Source organism: Lonchura striata, chromosome 7, assembly GCF_046129695.1.
Source record: "Lonchura striata isolate bLonStr1 chromosome 7, bLonStr1.mat, whole genome shotgun sequence".
NCBI lineage: Eukaryota > Metazoa > Chordata > Aves > Passeriformes > Estrildidae > Lonchura > Lonchura striata.
The window spans coordinates 28,995,955-29,013,573 of record NC_134609.1 but is presented as its reverse complement, the minus strand read 5'-3'; the positions used below and the strand labels follow the sequence as shown (position 1 = coordinate 29,013,573).

Here is a 17,619-nt window from a genome sequence, read left to right as displayed (position 1 = left end):
GTATCCCTAGCACTGTTGATCACATTAATGAGTGGGAAATTTAACCCCACTGTAAGAAATATACTCTGATTTAAGAGATCATATAGTTAAACATGCAAAGAAGGTTAAAAAAGGGAGATGCTGAGATCACAAAAATCTCTTTCAACCTAAGCTCTTCTATGATTTTTTTTAAAAAATTACTTTGGATAAATTGTAAAATGCAAGGTAATTTTTATATACTACTTTTTTTGGCAAAATTAGTGTGAAGTCCTGTGTGGAAAAATATATTAATGCTTTGAAACAGTGAAACTTTATAATTTATGTTATGCCACCTATTAGCAAGAATCTGCATAGCAATAGAACTTCACTGTGCCTTTAAATCCTATCATTTCACCTCTCAAATAGCCTTGTCCAGCATGCTGGCACAAGCCCTTTTTTAATGGCTACAAGTTAAGTTCAAACAAGTTTATTACACAGCTGTGAAATTATATTGGCATATCCAGTAATGTAAGTCTGACATGAATCTCTGTGTGACAAGTGAAAACTCATTTCACTGCCTTCCTTTCACATTAATTCTTCCATTTTCAGTGTTTTCACAAGTGAATGAACTGTGGAAGGTACCTTCAGTATGTTGTCAGAAATAGGTGATTATGAACATAAAATTAGATCTTCAAATATTGGCTTGAAACATCACTAAATTAATCAGTTTGAGGTTGGAATAAAGCTTGCAGAGACATTGTTATCATATGAAAATGTTGCATTACATTAAATATTTCTTCACCCAAAGTAATCCCAGCCACGAATACTGCTTGTACCTGAAAGGAATAATTCCTGGCTCTTCTGTCTTTAAAACAAAATCTTTAAATACAGAATTTTAAGGACTACTCTCTGATGATGCTTTTTCCAGCTCTATCACATTGAGCATAACAAATATTTCTACATTTACGTGTCATCTTCACTTCCCACTGAACCTTCATCCACGACTTCTCAGGCTACACTCAGGCTGTGGATATTGAAGAAATCCCAGGAAAAAAATGACCTTTCAGACAAACCCCACACTACATTTCCCTGCTGCTGCCTGGGATGTGTTAAACATGCTGCTCACACTCCACATGGCACATGTGCAGCAGTTTCAGTCCAGGAAATACCAGACTGAAATGTGAGAGTCGTTACTTTTTGGGATTCAGATGTTGGCAGGTAGATGATGTCCACAGGGACTTGCTGGAAGTGGCTGTTTTCATCCAAGTGAACCAAAAAGGGACGTTCCAGACAGGCTGAGAGCACAGCAGGGGAATTTCATCCCATTTTCTCCAACTGTTCCATATAACCACTGTCATCCACTCATCTCTGTTGTCTCAGTGCTGTCTCAGTTTTACAGTTAAAATAAAATTTAGGCATTAAACTTGCCCATTTTTGGACAACGCAGACAACTCTAAACCATTGACCAGTGCAGTGCTGCAGTCTTTCCAATGGTGATGAATCAACAAAACTCAAATAGTATTAGAAAAAAATAAAATATTAGTTCTCCTTTTTGTAGTGCTAGCATTAGAGAATTTTTAATCCCAAGTCTGCTTCTCCAGTTCACTTTCCTAGTGATAATCCTGCTGGCTTTGGCCCAGCAGTGGCTGCCAAATGCCAGGGCAATGTGTTGTTACCACAAAATCTGCAGACATTCTGGGGTATGAAGAAATGTACTTACCATAATAATAAAAAGCCCCCCCAAAATCTATTATGTTCTTTGCAAAAATGCCAGAAATTTCTTTTCTGGCTTTGTTTTTGTCACAAGTTAACTTTGCCTTTCTTAAAATTCTGTTTCTTCTCATGCGTTCAGCACAGAAGGAAAAAGTAAAGAAAACTCTGGGGAAGTGTAGGTAGAGAATTTTCATTTCTCCAGCAGAATGGGGCTGATGCAGATGGATCTGATGTAAATATCCCCAAATAATGATGATGGCGTGGTTTGGATTCTCAATCTGGGACATGGTGGGTGCAGTCTCTGCTTGGCATTCACAGCATTTGCACCATGATCTGATCCATCATTGGAGGTGCTCAAAACAGGAAAATCCCACAATTCCATTTCTGGCTTGGAAAAGGGTTCATATAGTGAACATGATATCACAGCACGGGGAAGTATAAGAGAACAAGGAACTTTTGTTTCCATGGCAATCTGAGATCCTTCTCCAGACACAAGCACAAAGGCAATATGCTGAATGATTATCTGAAGGTCATGTTGTTCTTAGGAGAAAAAGTTAGGGAGAATGAACTGGGATAAATTCCCCAGCCAGGATGCAGACTGCATTTCTAATCAGTTCAAATAAACAACTGCTGAAGGAAATAATTGCCTTCATTAGTGGCATCAGTTTATTTTAAATTCTGTTTGCCCAAAGGAAACAGCAGCCTGCTCAGGATGATATTTTGTACAATTATTTGATATGTTCAGAGACAAATGTTGAGATTCTGGGTATATTTGGCATTCCTCACCTGGTAAAACAATTCTATTCTGTTTAAAGTTAAATGCATCTTAAAACTGACTAAAATGTCTCCATGTAAGAGCTTGTTTCTGTTTCCAGTCATTTTTTTCTGTGGTAAGAACCATTCTTTTGAGGAACTGCCTTATCAACAAGTGCAAACAGGGCTTTAAATTCCAGGATACTCAGGGTAAGCAGGAGCAGAACCTCAGTACCTGTCTCTGTTACACGTGTAAGAAACAGGCATCAAAGAGCCACATAAATGTTCAATGCAGTTTCCTTTGTATTTCCCAGCCTCATTTTTAGGTTTCCATTTCCTCTGAGATGGTTTGACCTTGTTGACAGCAGGGGTAAATGCTTTATGCAGCAAAGAAAATTACTTTGGAAAGCGTAATTCTCTTTTCTTGCTCCATTCTGTTTTTCATGATTTACTACAGAGATGAAGTACAAACGAACAGAAATTTCACTGGTGTTCAGGAGGAAAGTTATTTTTAGAGTCATTTTGTTGCCAAAGCATATAGAAACCTTATGTGCTACCTCAGAAAGTTACCCTGGAATGGCAAGGAAAACAGAGATGCCTGTTTTTTTGTCTTTTTCTTTTTTTTTTTTTTTTTTTCCAACCATGAAGCTTTGCTCCAACTGAAAAATGATTTTCCAATTGCAGGAGAAGTTGCAGAAGTCACTGAGCTGTTTGAGTTAAACCTAAATGTGTGGTCATCGATTGTGGGGTATAAATACAAATTAAGATCCTCAGCGAGGACTGTGCTAACAGGTACAACTTTACTTTCTCCTCAGTGAAAAGCATTTCTGAAACTGCATTTTCCTGGGTCATTTAGGTTGGAAAAGATCTCTACCATCATTAAGTCCGTCCATTAACCTGCTAGTCCCACCCATGTCCCCCAGTGCCACATCCACAAAGCTTTTAAATCATTCCAGGGATGGGAACCCCACCACTGCTCTGGGCAGCTCCAATGCTTGATCACCTTTTCCATGATGAAACCTCCCCTAATATCCACCCTAAACCTCCCCTGGAAGGGCCAAGGAAGAGTTGGGAGTGCTTCTTTTTCCAGAAACGTTGTTGAAATGAGCCCAGTTTAGCGAGCAAACCATCATCTTCCAAAGAAATCCTTCTTGGGAACAGAGGGGGAAAGCCCACTCATCTGCAGACCCCAGCACTGCAGCAGGACAAATATTTAAAGCAAAGTATGGAATGACTTCTACACTCCCACTGGCATCATTTCAGGGAGGGAGGGTGATGCTAGTTACAGTTGTTTTCTACAAAAATCTCAATTTGCTTTATCTCCTTCCACATCAACAGCAGGTTTTTATAAGGTATTGTGATATTTCCCAGGCAAAAGAAAACAAACAGCCCTTAGGCCCAAAACATCTGAGCCCTCAGTGATCTTAACACTTCTGTGCCACTCGTAGAAATAAAACCTCCTTTCCTGTAAGTTGTTTCTAGGATGCTGACAGATAAAAAGGTAGTAAAAACATTTGATGGTGAAGTAGATCAAAATTGTGCCTAGAGACAGATTTTGTGTAGTCTCAGCTGGCTGAATTCATGCACATCCCAAAAAGAGAGGTGGGTGTGGAAGGGGAAGCAGTGAATCCATACCCACACCCACGGTAAGTATTAAAACCCTAAAAGAGAAATACAGGGGAGCTGGTTATTTGTACAGGTTGATACTCTGGAATAGATATTGTTGAATTTATCATTCTGAAGGGTAATTGCAGACAGAGAGAAAAGAGGGAGTTATTTGTGGTGACTGGAGAAGGAGCAGCAATGGGTTTAGTGCTGTCTCATGTCCTGTAAAGTTCTTCCCAGTGGAAGGCAAAATTTCCCCAAATCACATTCCTCAGGTCTTTAAATAAAGCACACTCAACTTTGTATTTTGTGAAAATGCTTCTTTGTGCTTGAAAACGTTAACACTCATCTCTCTGTCCATCTTTAAACACTACAGCAAGTTAAATAATGATCTGCAGCTAAAGCTCCTTTAGTTATGGAAACATCATGGAAAAGTTTATTTTTCTACTACTTCTCTAGGCATGTGAATATTCATAATGCTTTCAGAAGACTGGCTGTGCTGCAAATGGCAGCAAAATTAAACACATTTTCTGTAGCTTGTGCTCTGCCCTCATAAATTAGGACAAAGGAGGCAGAGGACTCTGGAAAGTCTGAAAATGAAGTCAGAATATTTGTGAAATCACTAAGAGGGGATTTCCAGGATATTCAGCCTGCTCCCACACTGCTCCCAGAGGCAGAGGTGACAAAGCCATTTATTGCAGATAAAAGGGCCTGAAACACTGATGGGAAGCAGCTTTTCAACAAAGTTTATTTATGTATATATATAAAATTCAGTGAAGCAATGAAAAAAAAAAGTAATTTTAAATCTAGCTTAAAAAAACCCAAAAATTCTTGTATTTAAAATAGAAAGTTGCATAATTTTCAGATTTAAAGGAAAACAAAAGTAAAAGTTAAGGATAAAAGTACAGCTGCATTTTTATAAAAGACAGGACACCAGACACAACATAATCACTACATTCCTTTTGGGATAGCAACTAAGAAAGCAAGGATGATCATTGCATATATGGAGCAGGATCACCCACAGCCTGGAAACCAAATACATCCAAAGATACAGGTACCAAGACATGAAATGATGCTTATTATGGTATTAAAATTATGAGAAACAAACCAAAAATGTGAGCACAAAGCCAGAATAAAGACTGGGGTAACAGATGTGATGCTTTCTCCCAGCTGACTGGATCATGGCAAGAAATACAATATTCATGATGAAAATATAAGCTGGTATTTTCAACACAGGAGTAAGAATTCATATTTCATGTGAGCCAACTGTTGCACATTTCCTTCAGCACTGAATGTTATTTTAGAGGTATGAAAAAGATGAAAGATAAGATTTTGCTCTCAGACAAATTGATTTCATTAACGACACTGGCTTGCGTGTGTGCAGCAAAAAACATCCTGGTCTGCTGGGAAGATGTTTCAGGGGGAACAAATATCAGGATTATCCCAAGAAAGAGTGAGAAAAAGGGCCACAGATGAGCCATCCTCTTCCTGGTTTGCGGTGGTGTGTTTTTCTTTCATTTGATATTTGTTTAATATCTGTTTCCCCCCCCCAACCCCCCTTTCCCTGCCCCTTTCCCTAGAACCTTCCCTGTCATTCATTCTAGCCCCCTCCTCAGCTTCCAGATGTTAGTTCTGCCCTAAACTCCTCCCCTGCTATTCCCTCATTGGTTACTGTTCCTACACCCGTCCTCCTGAGTTCTGTATAAAACCTTTGCCCCCCCGCCCGCCGGGGTCTTGGGGCTCATGGAATAAAACCATCTCGTTCCCCCCCCAAGTCCCGTGTCGCCTTCGTCTGTCCCTGCGCGCCACGAACTGAAACTGCAGAGCTTGCGGGGGAAAGCGGCCGCCCGTTCTCTTCCCTCACCGCCCAGCACGGCTCGGAGTGCCGCGGCGAGGAGCGCATGCCGCGCCTCAACATATGGTAGCAGAGGATGGTTCCCTCCTTCGTCTTGTAAAAAAAACGGGCAAATTTGTGGGGGCGCCCGCCTCACAGAAGAAGAAGGAAGGAAGAGGAACATCTACGGCCGTAAAAGCTCTGCCTGATGCTATGAGGAGCTGAGCGCCGAGCGAAAAAGATTGAGGCTCCGGGACCTCTTTGTTCTCGCCATCTTCCCGCCCGGGAGCAGCCGCGCTGCACGGGCAGCCGGGCTGCAGAGCTTTTTGGCGGGCAGACTTACCCGAGAACACAGAGGGCGGTTTTGGCAGCGGCTCGGGGGAGCCTGAAGAGGGGCTGACCGAGAAGAGGTTCATTCCTCGGTCAGCATCTGCAGCGAGACCACCGGAGGCTGATAGTGGCCGAAACCAAGGCTTCGGGGACGAGTCTTGGTTTAACGGAAACACCCAGGCTTCCGGAAGGGCCAAACCGAAAGAGAAGGAACATCCCCAGTTTTTAGCGCGACTTTTCCATCGAGTCGAGGAGAAGATTCAAGCCATCTCCGTCCGAGCCTGCAAGGTAAGGTAGGCTACACGGGGTGGGGGTCGCCCCGACGGGCGGCTGGGTCTGTCACTTTTTTTTTCTCGCGTTTTAACCCCCGTCTGCGCCCAGACTGGGGCTGTAGCCGTGCATGTCCCTGGCAAGCGGGTGGGTTTTCTTTTTCTGGGAGAAGCTAGCACTGAGTGCTATCCTTCGCCTAGTCTTCTGTGGGGACCTAGATTAGATCGCTTTTTCTTCTCCTCGAAAAAGTTGTCTTCTCTATCCTCCCCTCCCCATTCTGGGCTGGACGGAGGGGGTAGAAAAGACACCAGTAGGGATCAGCTAAGAAGACGACACGTTAGCTATAGGAGAGTTGTTAAAAGGGGCCCTTTACACCCACGCATTGCGCCGACATCCAGCTGCGTCGGGCGGCCCCCCCCCCCTCCTATAAATTTCCCCTTTTTGCTTCTGTGAAGCTCCCTATGCCCCCATCCCCTCGGACTTTCCTAAAACCCTTTCCTATCCTCCCTTGGGGATTGCTGTGGCCGAGCCGCCCCAAGTGCCCTGCCGGACACTGCTCAGGCCAAGTGCAGTGTGCCCGGCACCCCTCTCAAGATGGCGCTGGCCACGCCGCTCGGGACCCATTTCCCGCCTTGACCCTTCTTTTCCGCCCCTGGTTTCCCGCCAGTCCCATCTCTCCCCCAATAGCCCTGCACCGTCCCTGCACGAGGCTAGTCCCTGTTGGGGGAGGCGGGGTTGGATATTCCCCATCCTTCTTCGGGCTCGTCCTCCGGGGGGAGGGTCGGGAGGGATCTTCTCCCGAGGAAATGGAGCCGAAACCCGGGACTGAGGATCCGTCATTTTGTCTTCCCCCTGAAATGGCGGCGCCCCGGTCCACCCCTTACCGATACCCCCTGTTAATCATGGCAATCACTAATTAAGTGATTGTCTGATTCCCCTATCCTATTCCTTAATGTACCCTACCCAATACTCCTTTTTATTTAACTACGAATTCCTCTTTTTGCTTTTGATTATTTTTGAATAATCTGTTTGTTGAGTTATATTTTATAGAAAAAAAAAAAAATCATCCCAGTTAATTATTACTCAAGATATTATGCCCACCTCTCAAACGGACATTCAAATTGAACAAACCACATCGCTATCCGCTGACTCTGCTTTAAAACAAGCGCCGTTATCCGCTGACTCTGCTTTAAGAATTTAAGAAGCTGAACATCGCAAACGCCGCGACGCAGCAAATTCTAAATCAGATGAAGTCACAAATCCTGCTGTGCTTTGTACCCTTAATTTGGACTCTCATTTAAGACAATTTTATATACTCCAGATGAAGTTTTTATATGTTTCATATGTTATAATCACAATTAGTTTATCATTTTTTAATGTCTTTCAATTTATGTTTTTTTAATAATATGTAATGTTACAATTTGATTTTATATTAAGTTGTTTTGTTATAATTATAATTAATTCAGTCTTTTCTGATATTTTTTAACTTAAAGGCTGTGTTTAACCATTATTGCTACAGGAATCACTCAGCTACTATATCGCTTCAGGCTTGCTGCATTGCTGCGAAATTTAAAAATTTATTAGTTATATTTAGTTGATCTTTTATTATATTTAATTCCAATAATTCCATTTAATTATTTTATTCAAATTAGATAGTTATAATTTTAATCATTCTAATTAAATTTTTTAGTTTAATTTCTGTCAATTATTTCATTCTATTTCAATTATTTACATTATTTACATTATTTTAAATTGTTACTCAGAACAGCAAAACAGCAAGTTTTGTGCAGTCTTGTGTCTAATTTAAGCTGTTACTACTCTTCCTGCCCTATAAATGCAATAATGTGTCTTTCATGTCCTTTAAGTAATTTACAATGTTATCATATGATTTTATATTATTTGCATGTTTTATTAATTTGCTTAAACCACAAAATTCTCCTTCTTTTTGTAAAGTAAAAGAGGGAGATGCGGTGGTGTGTTTTTCTTTCATTTGATATTTGTTTAATATCTGTTTCCCCCCCCCAACCCCCCTTTCCCTGCCCCTTTCCCTAGAACCTTCCCTGTCATTCATTCTAGCCCCCTCCTCAGCTTCCAGATGTTAGTTCTGCCCTAAACTCCTCCCCTGCTATTCCCTCATTGGTTACTGTTCCTACACCCGTCCTCCTGAGTTCTGTATAAAACCTTTGCCCCCCCGCCCGCCGGGGTCTTGGGGCTCATGGAATAAAACCATCTCGTTCCCCCCCCAAGTCCCGTGTCGCCTTCGTCTGTCCCTGCGCGCCACGAACTGAAACTGCAGAGCTTGCGGGGGAAAGCGGCCGCCCGTTCTCTTCCCTCACCGCCCAGCACGGCTCGGAGTGCCGCGGCGAGGAGCGCATGCCGCGCCTCAACACTGGTTGTCACCTGGGCTGAATCCAGGGAGCTGCCAAGTACCCCAGGAGAACGTGGCACATGATATGTGTTGAGTTGTATTAGTTATAGATAATTTATTATAAGTTATAGATAACTATAAGTTATAGATAACTTGCTATAAGTTGCTCTACAATAGTGAGCTACTGCAATGTATAAATTTACCTAAAGCCATATGATATTATTTGAACAGTAAACTAAAAGTTACTATAAACAAATATAACTATATATATATATATAATATGGTTTTAGATTATAAACTAAAATATAGTGTTATATCTATAAACTAAAATACAGTTTTAGAGCTATAAATTAAGTTATATAGAAATTTTGTTGTCATACGGATGTAAACTAGTGTGAAAAAGGGAGGATTTATTAAGTTATATAGAAATTTTGTTGTCATATGGATGTAAACTAGTGTGAAAAAGGGAGGCTTTTATTAAGTTATACAGAAATTTTGTTGTCATACGGATGTAAACTAGTGTGAAAAAGGGAGGATTTATTAAGTTATACAGAAATTTTGTTGTCATATGGAGGTAAACTAGTGTGAAAAAGGGAGGCTTTTATTAAGTTATACAGAAATTTTGTTGTCATACGGATGTAAACTAGTGTGAAAAAGGCAGGATTTATTAAGTTATACAGAAATTTTGTTGTCATATGGAGCTAAACTAGCGTGAAAAAGGAGAGCGATGCTTGCTGGAGATGGATCCTACTTTGTAAAAGTCAAAAGAGGGACAGAAGGCACCACAAAAGGGAATAACTTGTGTGGAGCGAGGAACATTTGCCGCGGTCCCGCATCCCCGTGTCCCCGGTGCCCAGGGTGAGATGACCCTGCCCGGCGCGCCCGGGCCATTCCCGGGGCAGGGAAACGCTCCGGCGCGGCCGGGAGGGGAAGGAAGGCTGCCTGCCAAGCCGCCTTGCCTTGGAATCTGCGCTCTCTTGGATGAGCTGCGCGCAGGAGGAGTCCGGGCACGGAGCGGGAACTCGGGAAACTTGGGAGGGAGAGAGAGAGGGAGGGAGAGAGAGAGAGAAGAGAGCGGCACCGAGAGCGGCGGGGCAGGAGAGCGGCAGCGGGCATCCCACCTGCGGGGCGAGTGTGCGAGTGTCCGAGTGTCAGTCTGTCCGTGTGTCCGTGTGTGTGTGTCCGAGTGTCCGTGTGTCTGTGTCCGAGCGTCCAAGTGTGGGAGTGCCCGAGTGTCTGTGTGTCCGTGTGTCCGAGTCTCCGTGTGTCCGAGTGCGCGAGTGTCCGTCTGTCCGTGTGTCTGTGTGTCCGTGTGTCCGTCTGTCCGAGTCTCCGTCTGTCCGAGTGCCCGCGTGCCCGTCTGTCCGTCTTTCCGAGTGCCCGTCTGTCCGTCTGTCCGAGTGTCCGAGTGTCCGTCTGTCCGTCTGTCCGAGTGCCCGTCTGCCCGTCTGTCCGAGTGCCCGTCTGTCCGTGTGTCCGAGTGCCCGTCTGTCCGTCTGTCCGAGTGTCCGAGTGCCCGTCTGTCCGTGTGTCTGTGTGTCCGTGTGTCTGTCCGTCTGCCCGTCTGTCCGTGTGTCCGAGTGCTCGTCTGCCCGTCTGCCCGTCTGTCCGTCTGCCCGTCTGTCCGTGTGTCCGAGTGCTCGTCTGCCCGTCTGCCCGTCTGTCCGAGTGCCCGTCTGTCCGAGTGCCCGTCTGTCCGTGTGTCTGTGTGTCTGTCCGCCTGTCCGCGTGTCCGTCTGTCCGGTGTCCGCCTGCCGGCGGTGCCGCCCCGCCCGCTCCCCGCAGCCCGGTCCCGGCTCGGCTCCATCCCCCGCCGCTCCCGAGCGCTGCTCCGGCTGCCCAAACTCTCTCCGCCCTCCGCGCACACGAAGTCCCCGGAGCCCAGCGATGCTCGCCCGTGGCCGTCCCGGGCCCTGCCTCGCTCTCTGCGCCTTCGGGCTGGCGCTGCTGGGGGACGTGTCCCGGGCCGTGCCCGTGGACGAGCAGGATTATTACCTGCAGGAAATCACCAACAGGGATCATTATTACTCCTTTCCATATCCTGGGGAAGAGTTCTTTCCTTTCACGGAGCAGCCCGGAGAGGAAGGACCTATCCGTGCTGCTGAGACAGAGGAGCGCCCAGGGTTCAAACCGAGCAGGAAGGAGTTAAAACAGAAGAAAAACAACAAAAAAGGAAAACCCGTTCTTGAAACGCCACCAGGTAACTTTGCACCTTCTCCTCCAGAGTTTGGAGGCTGCTGAATCTCACGCTGACTGCGACTTTTAGCATTAATGAATATCCGGTTAATGGCAGTCTTGGTAATAATAGCAATAAACGCAGTTGTGGTGATGATGAGAACACATTAAATTTTAATATCCCACAGAACAGACCTGCAGAACTTTTACATACTTTGAAAGTCTCTTTACTTGAAAGGGAAAGAGTTAAAGAGTCGGAATGTAGTAATTCTGCTGTACCCTGGCTAGTCTGTGGACTTTTCCTTCTTAATTATTCTTAATTACACTTGGCAACTGGCTTGCTGTGAAAGCTGCTGTTCTATAAGCAGAAGAACAGAGACAGATTTCGTAGTAAAAGGTGATTATTGATAGTGACATCTCACCTTATCCCTTGTCACTTTAATCCAAGGCAGGCTTGTGAATTAATTTCACTTCTAAACCTGTGAATTTCTCTGAGATTTCACTTTTAAGCCCTCCAGAGGAAGATATGTAAACAGAGATTTTCATGGAAAAGACTAAGCCCTAACAAGCTCAATTTAATTATGGACCAGTTAAGTAAAGAACTTAAACAGCAACAAAAAGGCCTTATAATAAAACAGCCACCCTTAATTCCATTTTCTAAAGTTTGCAGAAACTTGACCAGCTTTTACCACCCACTTGTTCCCATTAACACCTAATTGCACCACCCCAAAAGAGTAATCCCTTTCTGTGTTCCCTGACTTTACTTAGGAGTGAGTTTGGTCCCTGAAGTTTAGAGTTGTACAATTTGGGGTCAAATCTCACTCTCCTACAGCTGAACTTCCCTTTACTTCAGGAGGAAACATCAGGTTAAAGACTGGGGCACAAAATCTGGTAATTTAGAACCATCGCTCCAGCAAAACAAGGGATCAGGGGCTGTGGAGTGGCTTTAACTTTGTCAAGTGACATCCAGCAGATAGCAAAAACAAAAAATTGAGATTTATTGTTAACACTAATAGAAATTAATTTGCATTTGTGCAGCAAAAATATGGGCTTTTATACTAATAAATAGTGGTAAGAAAAATGTAATTTCTAACACCTAACATTTCTAAAAGCACTTTTGGGGCAGGCAGAGTGGCTTGCCAGGGTAACTCCAGGCAGAATCAAGGGTGGTGGCAGATGCACCTTGTCTGGGGAGCAGAAACACAAAACATCTGTGTCCCTGTCCCCTCGGGCTCCAGCAGCTTCCCAGGGGGATGACACTGCCTGGCCCATCTCAAGGTTCATTATCTCACCATGGCCATTGCAGTCTGCATGAGATCTTCTGAGAATGTTTTTGTTCCAATATGTTGTTTGTTTGTTTTGTAAATTAAAGAAAAAGGCTCTGCTTCCCACCACCTCCACAGACTGAATCAGGTGGATTACGACAGGACAAAGACGAAGCACTGGCACTGCCAGAGGGCACGGTTGGATGGGATTTTGGGAAGGAATTGTCCCCTGGGAGGGTGGGCAGGCCCTGGCACAGGGTGCCCAGAGAAGCTGTGGCTGCCCCTGGATCCCTGGAAGTGTCCAAGGGATGTTGGATGGGGCTTGGACCACCCTGGGATAGTGGAATGGACTTTAAGATCCTTTCCAACCCAAGCCATTCCACAAATTCATGACCATGGGAAACACTTGGATATTAAAGCTCTGTAATTAGGTTTTTGATTCCTCATTGTGGTGGAGACAATCGAGATGTCCATCCTGTGGTGGGATGTTCTGTGGTTCACCTCTGCTTTCACCTTCCCTGTTGGCTTTTTCTCAATTTTCCCAGCACTTGGGGATTCACACTTGCTCCAAACATGACAGTGATGAGAAGAAAATCCAATCCATGAGGGCAAAGTTTATTTATCTTTACAGACTGGCATCATCCTCGTTCCCACCTGCTGCACTGAGCACAGGGGGAGAGGCTCGTGGGGCAGCACCAAAAGCAGCTGGAAATGGCTCAATCCCTCCTTCCACAGCACTTCTGGGCTGTTTGGAGACAACTGAGCTTCCAAGCTTTCACCAGCCATGTGCAATAAGAGGTTTCAAAGCCTGTGAGCTTTTAAAAAGACAGCCAGAGGTACAACAAGCAACTGATCTCCTCCACCAAAATACTCCTTGATCCAGGACATGGGTGATGGACATCAACTCAGAAAACTGGACTTGTTTATCAGGGAAAATTCAGTGGATTTCCCTGGGAGCAGCTGATGAACAATTGATGAAAATGAACAATTTTAACTGCAAGAGGCATCATAATCCCTGAGGTGGATACCCAGTGAGGAGAAGGGGCACCACTTGTTACAGATGGGAGTGAAAACAGGAGAGCTCCAGCAGGAAGTGTCAGGCAGTTTGAGCTGCAGTGTTAAAAATCCTGGCTATAATATTTAAAATTTCTCTTTTCTCCTCACCCAGAGGCAGGCAAGGGCAAGGTCCTGCCGGGGCAGTAACTCTGATGCTTAATGCCATGTCCCCATGTCACCAGGGATCAGTTTGGAATGAAGATCTGACAATATAATTCTCACAGAGATGTTGAAATACTAATACATACCTATATTTACTCACATCTGGATGTTAGGAGGCCAGCTAGAAATAATAATAGCAGCTGTCAAACAGATATCAATAATAATAATAACCATAAATCTGGCTGGGTAAGAATGTGTCTTGTGCTTATAGGTACACGACTGTGTTTATTCATCTCTCCAGAGGTGGAATTAATTTATTGGACATGCAGTAAATACTGAAATTTGGAGTTTGTGAGGCTCACTGGCAGCCAGGACATGTGGGATTAATTAATTGTAACAAACAATAGCCTGGCTGGGAGCTGGGATGGGGAAGGAGGAATGGGAATGCGTGATGTGCCCTTTGGCTGAGCAGCTGGTCCTGATCAACTCCAGCTTTGAATCAAAGTGGAAGTCAAACAGAGCAGTCTCAAGGACATGGCACTAAACAGATGACACACACTTCATTTATTTCAGCTAATTACTCAATGTGGCCAGAATATAGATATTTGCAGTCTGTGAAATATTAATGCAGAAAAAAGCTCAACTGATGCCTGTGGGTTTGCAATTTTTTGTTCAAAATATTAGAAACAATATTTGCAAATAGTCAATTCAGGTAAAAGTTGAAAGTATCAATCTGCCTCTTTGCCCTTTAAATTCCCCATAAATTAAGTGGTCCTAGGCCATCCTTGGAAGGCAAACAGTTGAATTCACAGGTTTTGTGTATAAAAAGAGATTTCCATTTCCTAATTCCGTCCTTGTTTGTATAGGCCTCTGTCCAAAGCCCATTCAAATCAGTGGAAAGGGTCTTATTAACATCAATGTTTTTCTTTTATGAGGCTTTTAATAGTTTGATCTATGGTACCTCAGCTAGCATCTGTGGGGCAGATCCCTTCAGAGTCTGGGGGTCTGACTACAGGCAAAAATTCATAATCAAGAGATTTATAGGGCTGAGTGCCCAATAACCTCCTCAGTGTAGCCCAAACCTGCCACAGTGAAGTTTGTAATTATTTTGATTTGATCTACGAAACTTGTAGTTCTTGTAGAGCCATACTTCAATTCTGAATGTATTTAGAAAATAAAAGACTGATGTTTATTTGTGTGGCAGTGCTCAGAGTGGAGCTTAGAGCACATTTGTTCTGTATTTCACTGATCTCCCGGTGTTTGATCTCTGCACAACCCAACATTTGTCTGTGTTTAGCTGAAATCAGGATTTCCTTTGGCTGATCTCATTTGGTGCTTTCCCCAGGCTTGATGAAGCTCCTCAGATGCGTCAGCGTTTACTTGCCCCATATGTGTTTATTTTTCTGCAATTTTGCCACCTGATCAATAATGCAATTCTTAAGGGGTTTGGTTTGTTATTTATTTTTAATTCCTGTAGTGCATAGGATAGGCCAGGTCTTTCCTGGGACATGTGTGTAAGGAGGAATCAGTAAGGGAAGGAAAACATGGAAATAATCCAGCAGAGAGAATCTGAATTTATAAAAATAGACCAATAGTAATTGAGATGTTTATCAAGATAATGAAAGCTTGGAGAGAGATCAGTGAGTGAATGAGGAGGGAAAGCTGAATAACTGGGATGTTATTCAGGAAAAGCTGGAGATATTTTGGTGTGAAATGGGGGCGAAGATCTGGGGAGTAGGTGAAGTTAAAAACATGACAGGTTTGGGATGGTACTGGCATTTGGGTGGTGATTTTGTTCACTAGAAAGAAGAAATGGCAGAGTGACACATAAGGCATTGAGCTGACAGCTGAAAGCACCGAGACCTGGTCACCAAGATACAGCAGCACGGAATTTCTCATGTGCTGGGAAACCACCAGTGCTGCTCTTCTCCTGTCAGAACTCAAAATGTCCCTCAGACATTTTTTGGAGGTTCCAGGCCCCGGTCAGAAGCATTTGAGACCCTGGCAGGCAGCTGGAAACAGCTGTGATTTTGGATTTGAACCATAGAATGATTTACCAACCTTGCAGGAAGAACAAGAAGTCACAAAAGTTTAGATATTATAGCAGAAGTAGTGACAAAGTAAAAGGAAGAAATTTTGAGTCTTGTACAGGGAGGTTTTAAGTCCTGTACAGGGGGGTTTTGGTATTGTACATGGGGGTCAGAGGTTTTGAGATGGATTTGGGATTTGGGCCTGTCCTCTCCTCCCTCTTTCTTCTTCCTCACCTCCATGTTCTTGGTGTTGTTGGCACTCACAGATTGGTTTAGAGTAGAAAATCACCATTTAATATAGGTAATAGGCATTGGGGAAAAACTGTAACCATGTAACACGTAATGTACCATATAAAAGATAGAAAATCACCATTTAATATAGGTAATAGGCATTGGGGAAAAACTGTAACCATGTCACACGTAATGTACCATATAAAAGATAGAAAATCACCATTTAATATAGGTAATAGGCATTGGGGAAAAACTGTAACCATGTAATACATAATATATCATATAAAAGAGAGCAGCAGCCCTGGGCGGGGAGAGAAGAAGCAGTCGGGGTCAGAGAGGATGTCAGGGTGTGTGTGTGCCTCTGCCTGAGCTGTGAGCAAACCACAGCAGCCCCAGGAGAAAATCTTTTAGATAACTCACAATAAATTACCTTGAGACTGAACAACAGAAGATTGCTGAGCCTTTCTTCGGGACCTCGGGTTGGAGGAGAGACTTTTCCACCACATGGAGCCACCCCTGACCCAGGGCGAGCTCCGGCATTCCCCAGTCCTCAGATGTCCCCTCTCCTAAACCTTCCTTCTCTGGGCAGCCCAAAGTGGAGCTCTCCTGTGACCTAGAACACAGGTTTTCATTTTAAAGCCTTTGCTTAAACTTCTCATAATAGGGACTTGTAAAAATGGACTTCCTGGCCCTAGGTGGGTATCCCATGAATTTTAACATGACCTGTATTGCATCCTAATTGCCGTATGTGACAAGCAATGTGGCTTTTAATGAGCTTTCTTTCATCTACCAGCCTCTGTTTTCCCCTCAGCACTTCCAGAATATGCAGAATAATGTAATGTTCACTATTCCATTTAAGAGCCCATCTTTTAAAGAATGTCACAACAAAAGAGGACAAGGGATGACTAAAAATGAATAATGAGCAATACCCTCAAAATTGGCCAAATCTTTCTGATTAGCATCTTTCCTTACCCATGGCTTCAATGAATAATGTAACATGAGAAAGAAAAAAATGGGAATAAACACATTTGATTATGCCAGAGAAAACCACTTTCAAAGATAATTCTTCCAGCAGCCTTCTCCGAATTCAACCCCATGTTTAAGGTGAGAAAAATGTCTCTTCAAAAACACATCTTTAAAAAGGGGATGATTTCACTGAATAGATTTTAATAGTCTCAACCTGAGCCTAGAGCTGTTCCTGAAATGCCAGCATATTATGAGACACTCATTAGCTGAATTCAGTCTTGAGGTTTAATGTAATTATCTGTTCAGTGAGCTGGCTAGACAGGTCAATCCCGTGGCTCACAACCAAATTTCACTTATTTCTTTTGGGTTTGGAATGAAGGTTTCTGTCAGCTACGTGAACTTCAAATCTGTCAGAAAGATGAAGTGGTGGAAGTAGAAGCTGTGGTGCAGAAGAAGTAATTTCCTGAATTTTCTATGTCTGGGCTGGGATTTTTAAGTCTTGCCCAATTCACTGTGTAAAAAGCAAATTACCCAAAAGACTGGGGGTCTGAGTACAGAATTCGGATTTAAATGTTATATTCACACAGTGGTTGCTTGTGATTTTATTGTTATGTTGCAAAGGATGCTCTAGATTTGGTCTTCTTGTCAGGCCTCTAGTGAGGTGATGTCTTGTGGGATTATTTGGTCTGTGGAAATAGAAATCTGTGCCTTTAACACTGGGTGCTCCAGGAAAATGGGAACAAGTAAAGCTTTGATGTAGTCAAAGTTACTTGCCTTTTAAAATGCACTTTTAAATTCAGTGCCTGGAAAATGAAATGAGGATGTTCAGAGGAATCTGGCCAGCCCAAAGACAGGTCTCCACCACTGCTGCTGGGATTATTTTCCTGATGAGGCTTGCTGAACCACAAATTCCTGCATCTTTCAGGGTCAAGCCTTGCTCCTCTGGAGCCTGGCTATTTCAGC

General features: G+C 43.6%; 1 protein-coding gene across 1 annotated transcript in view; it reads left to right on the top strand.

Moving 5' to 3' along the window:
• Positions 1-10,557: 10,557 nt before the first annotated feature.
• CPXM2 (carboxypeptidase X, M14 family member 2) overlaps positions 10,558-17,619 on the top strand; it is a 71,465-nt gene continuing 64,403 nt past the window's right edge. Inside the window, exon 1 of the mRNA XM_031505292.2 lies at positions 10,558-11,031. Coding sequence (XP_031361152.1) covers positions 10,719-11,031 — 313 coding nt within the window. The 5' untranslated portion in view covers positions 10,558-10,718. The remainder of the gene's footprint in view (positions 11,032-17,619) is intronic.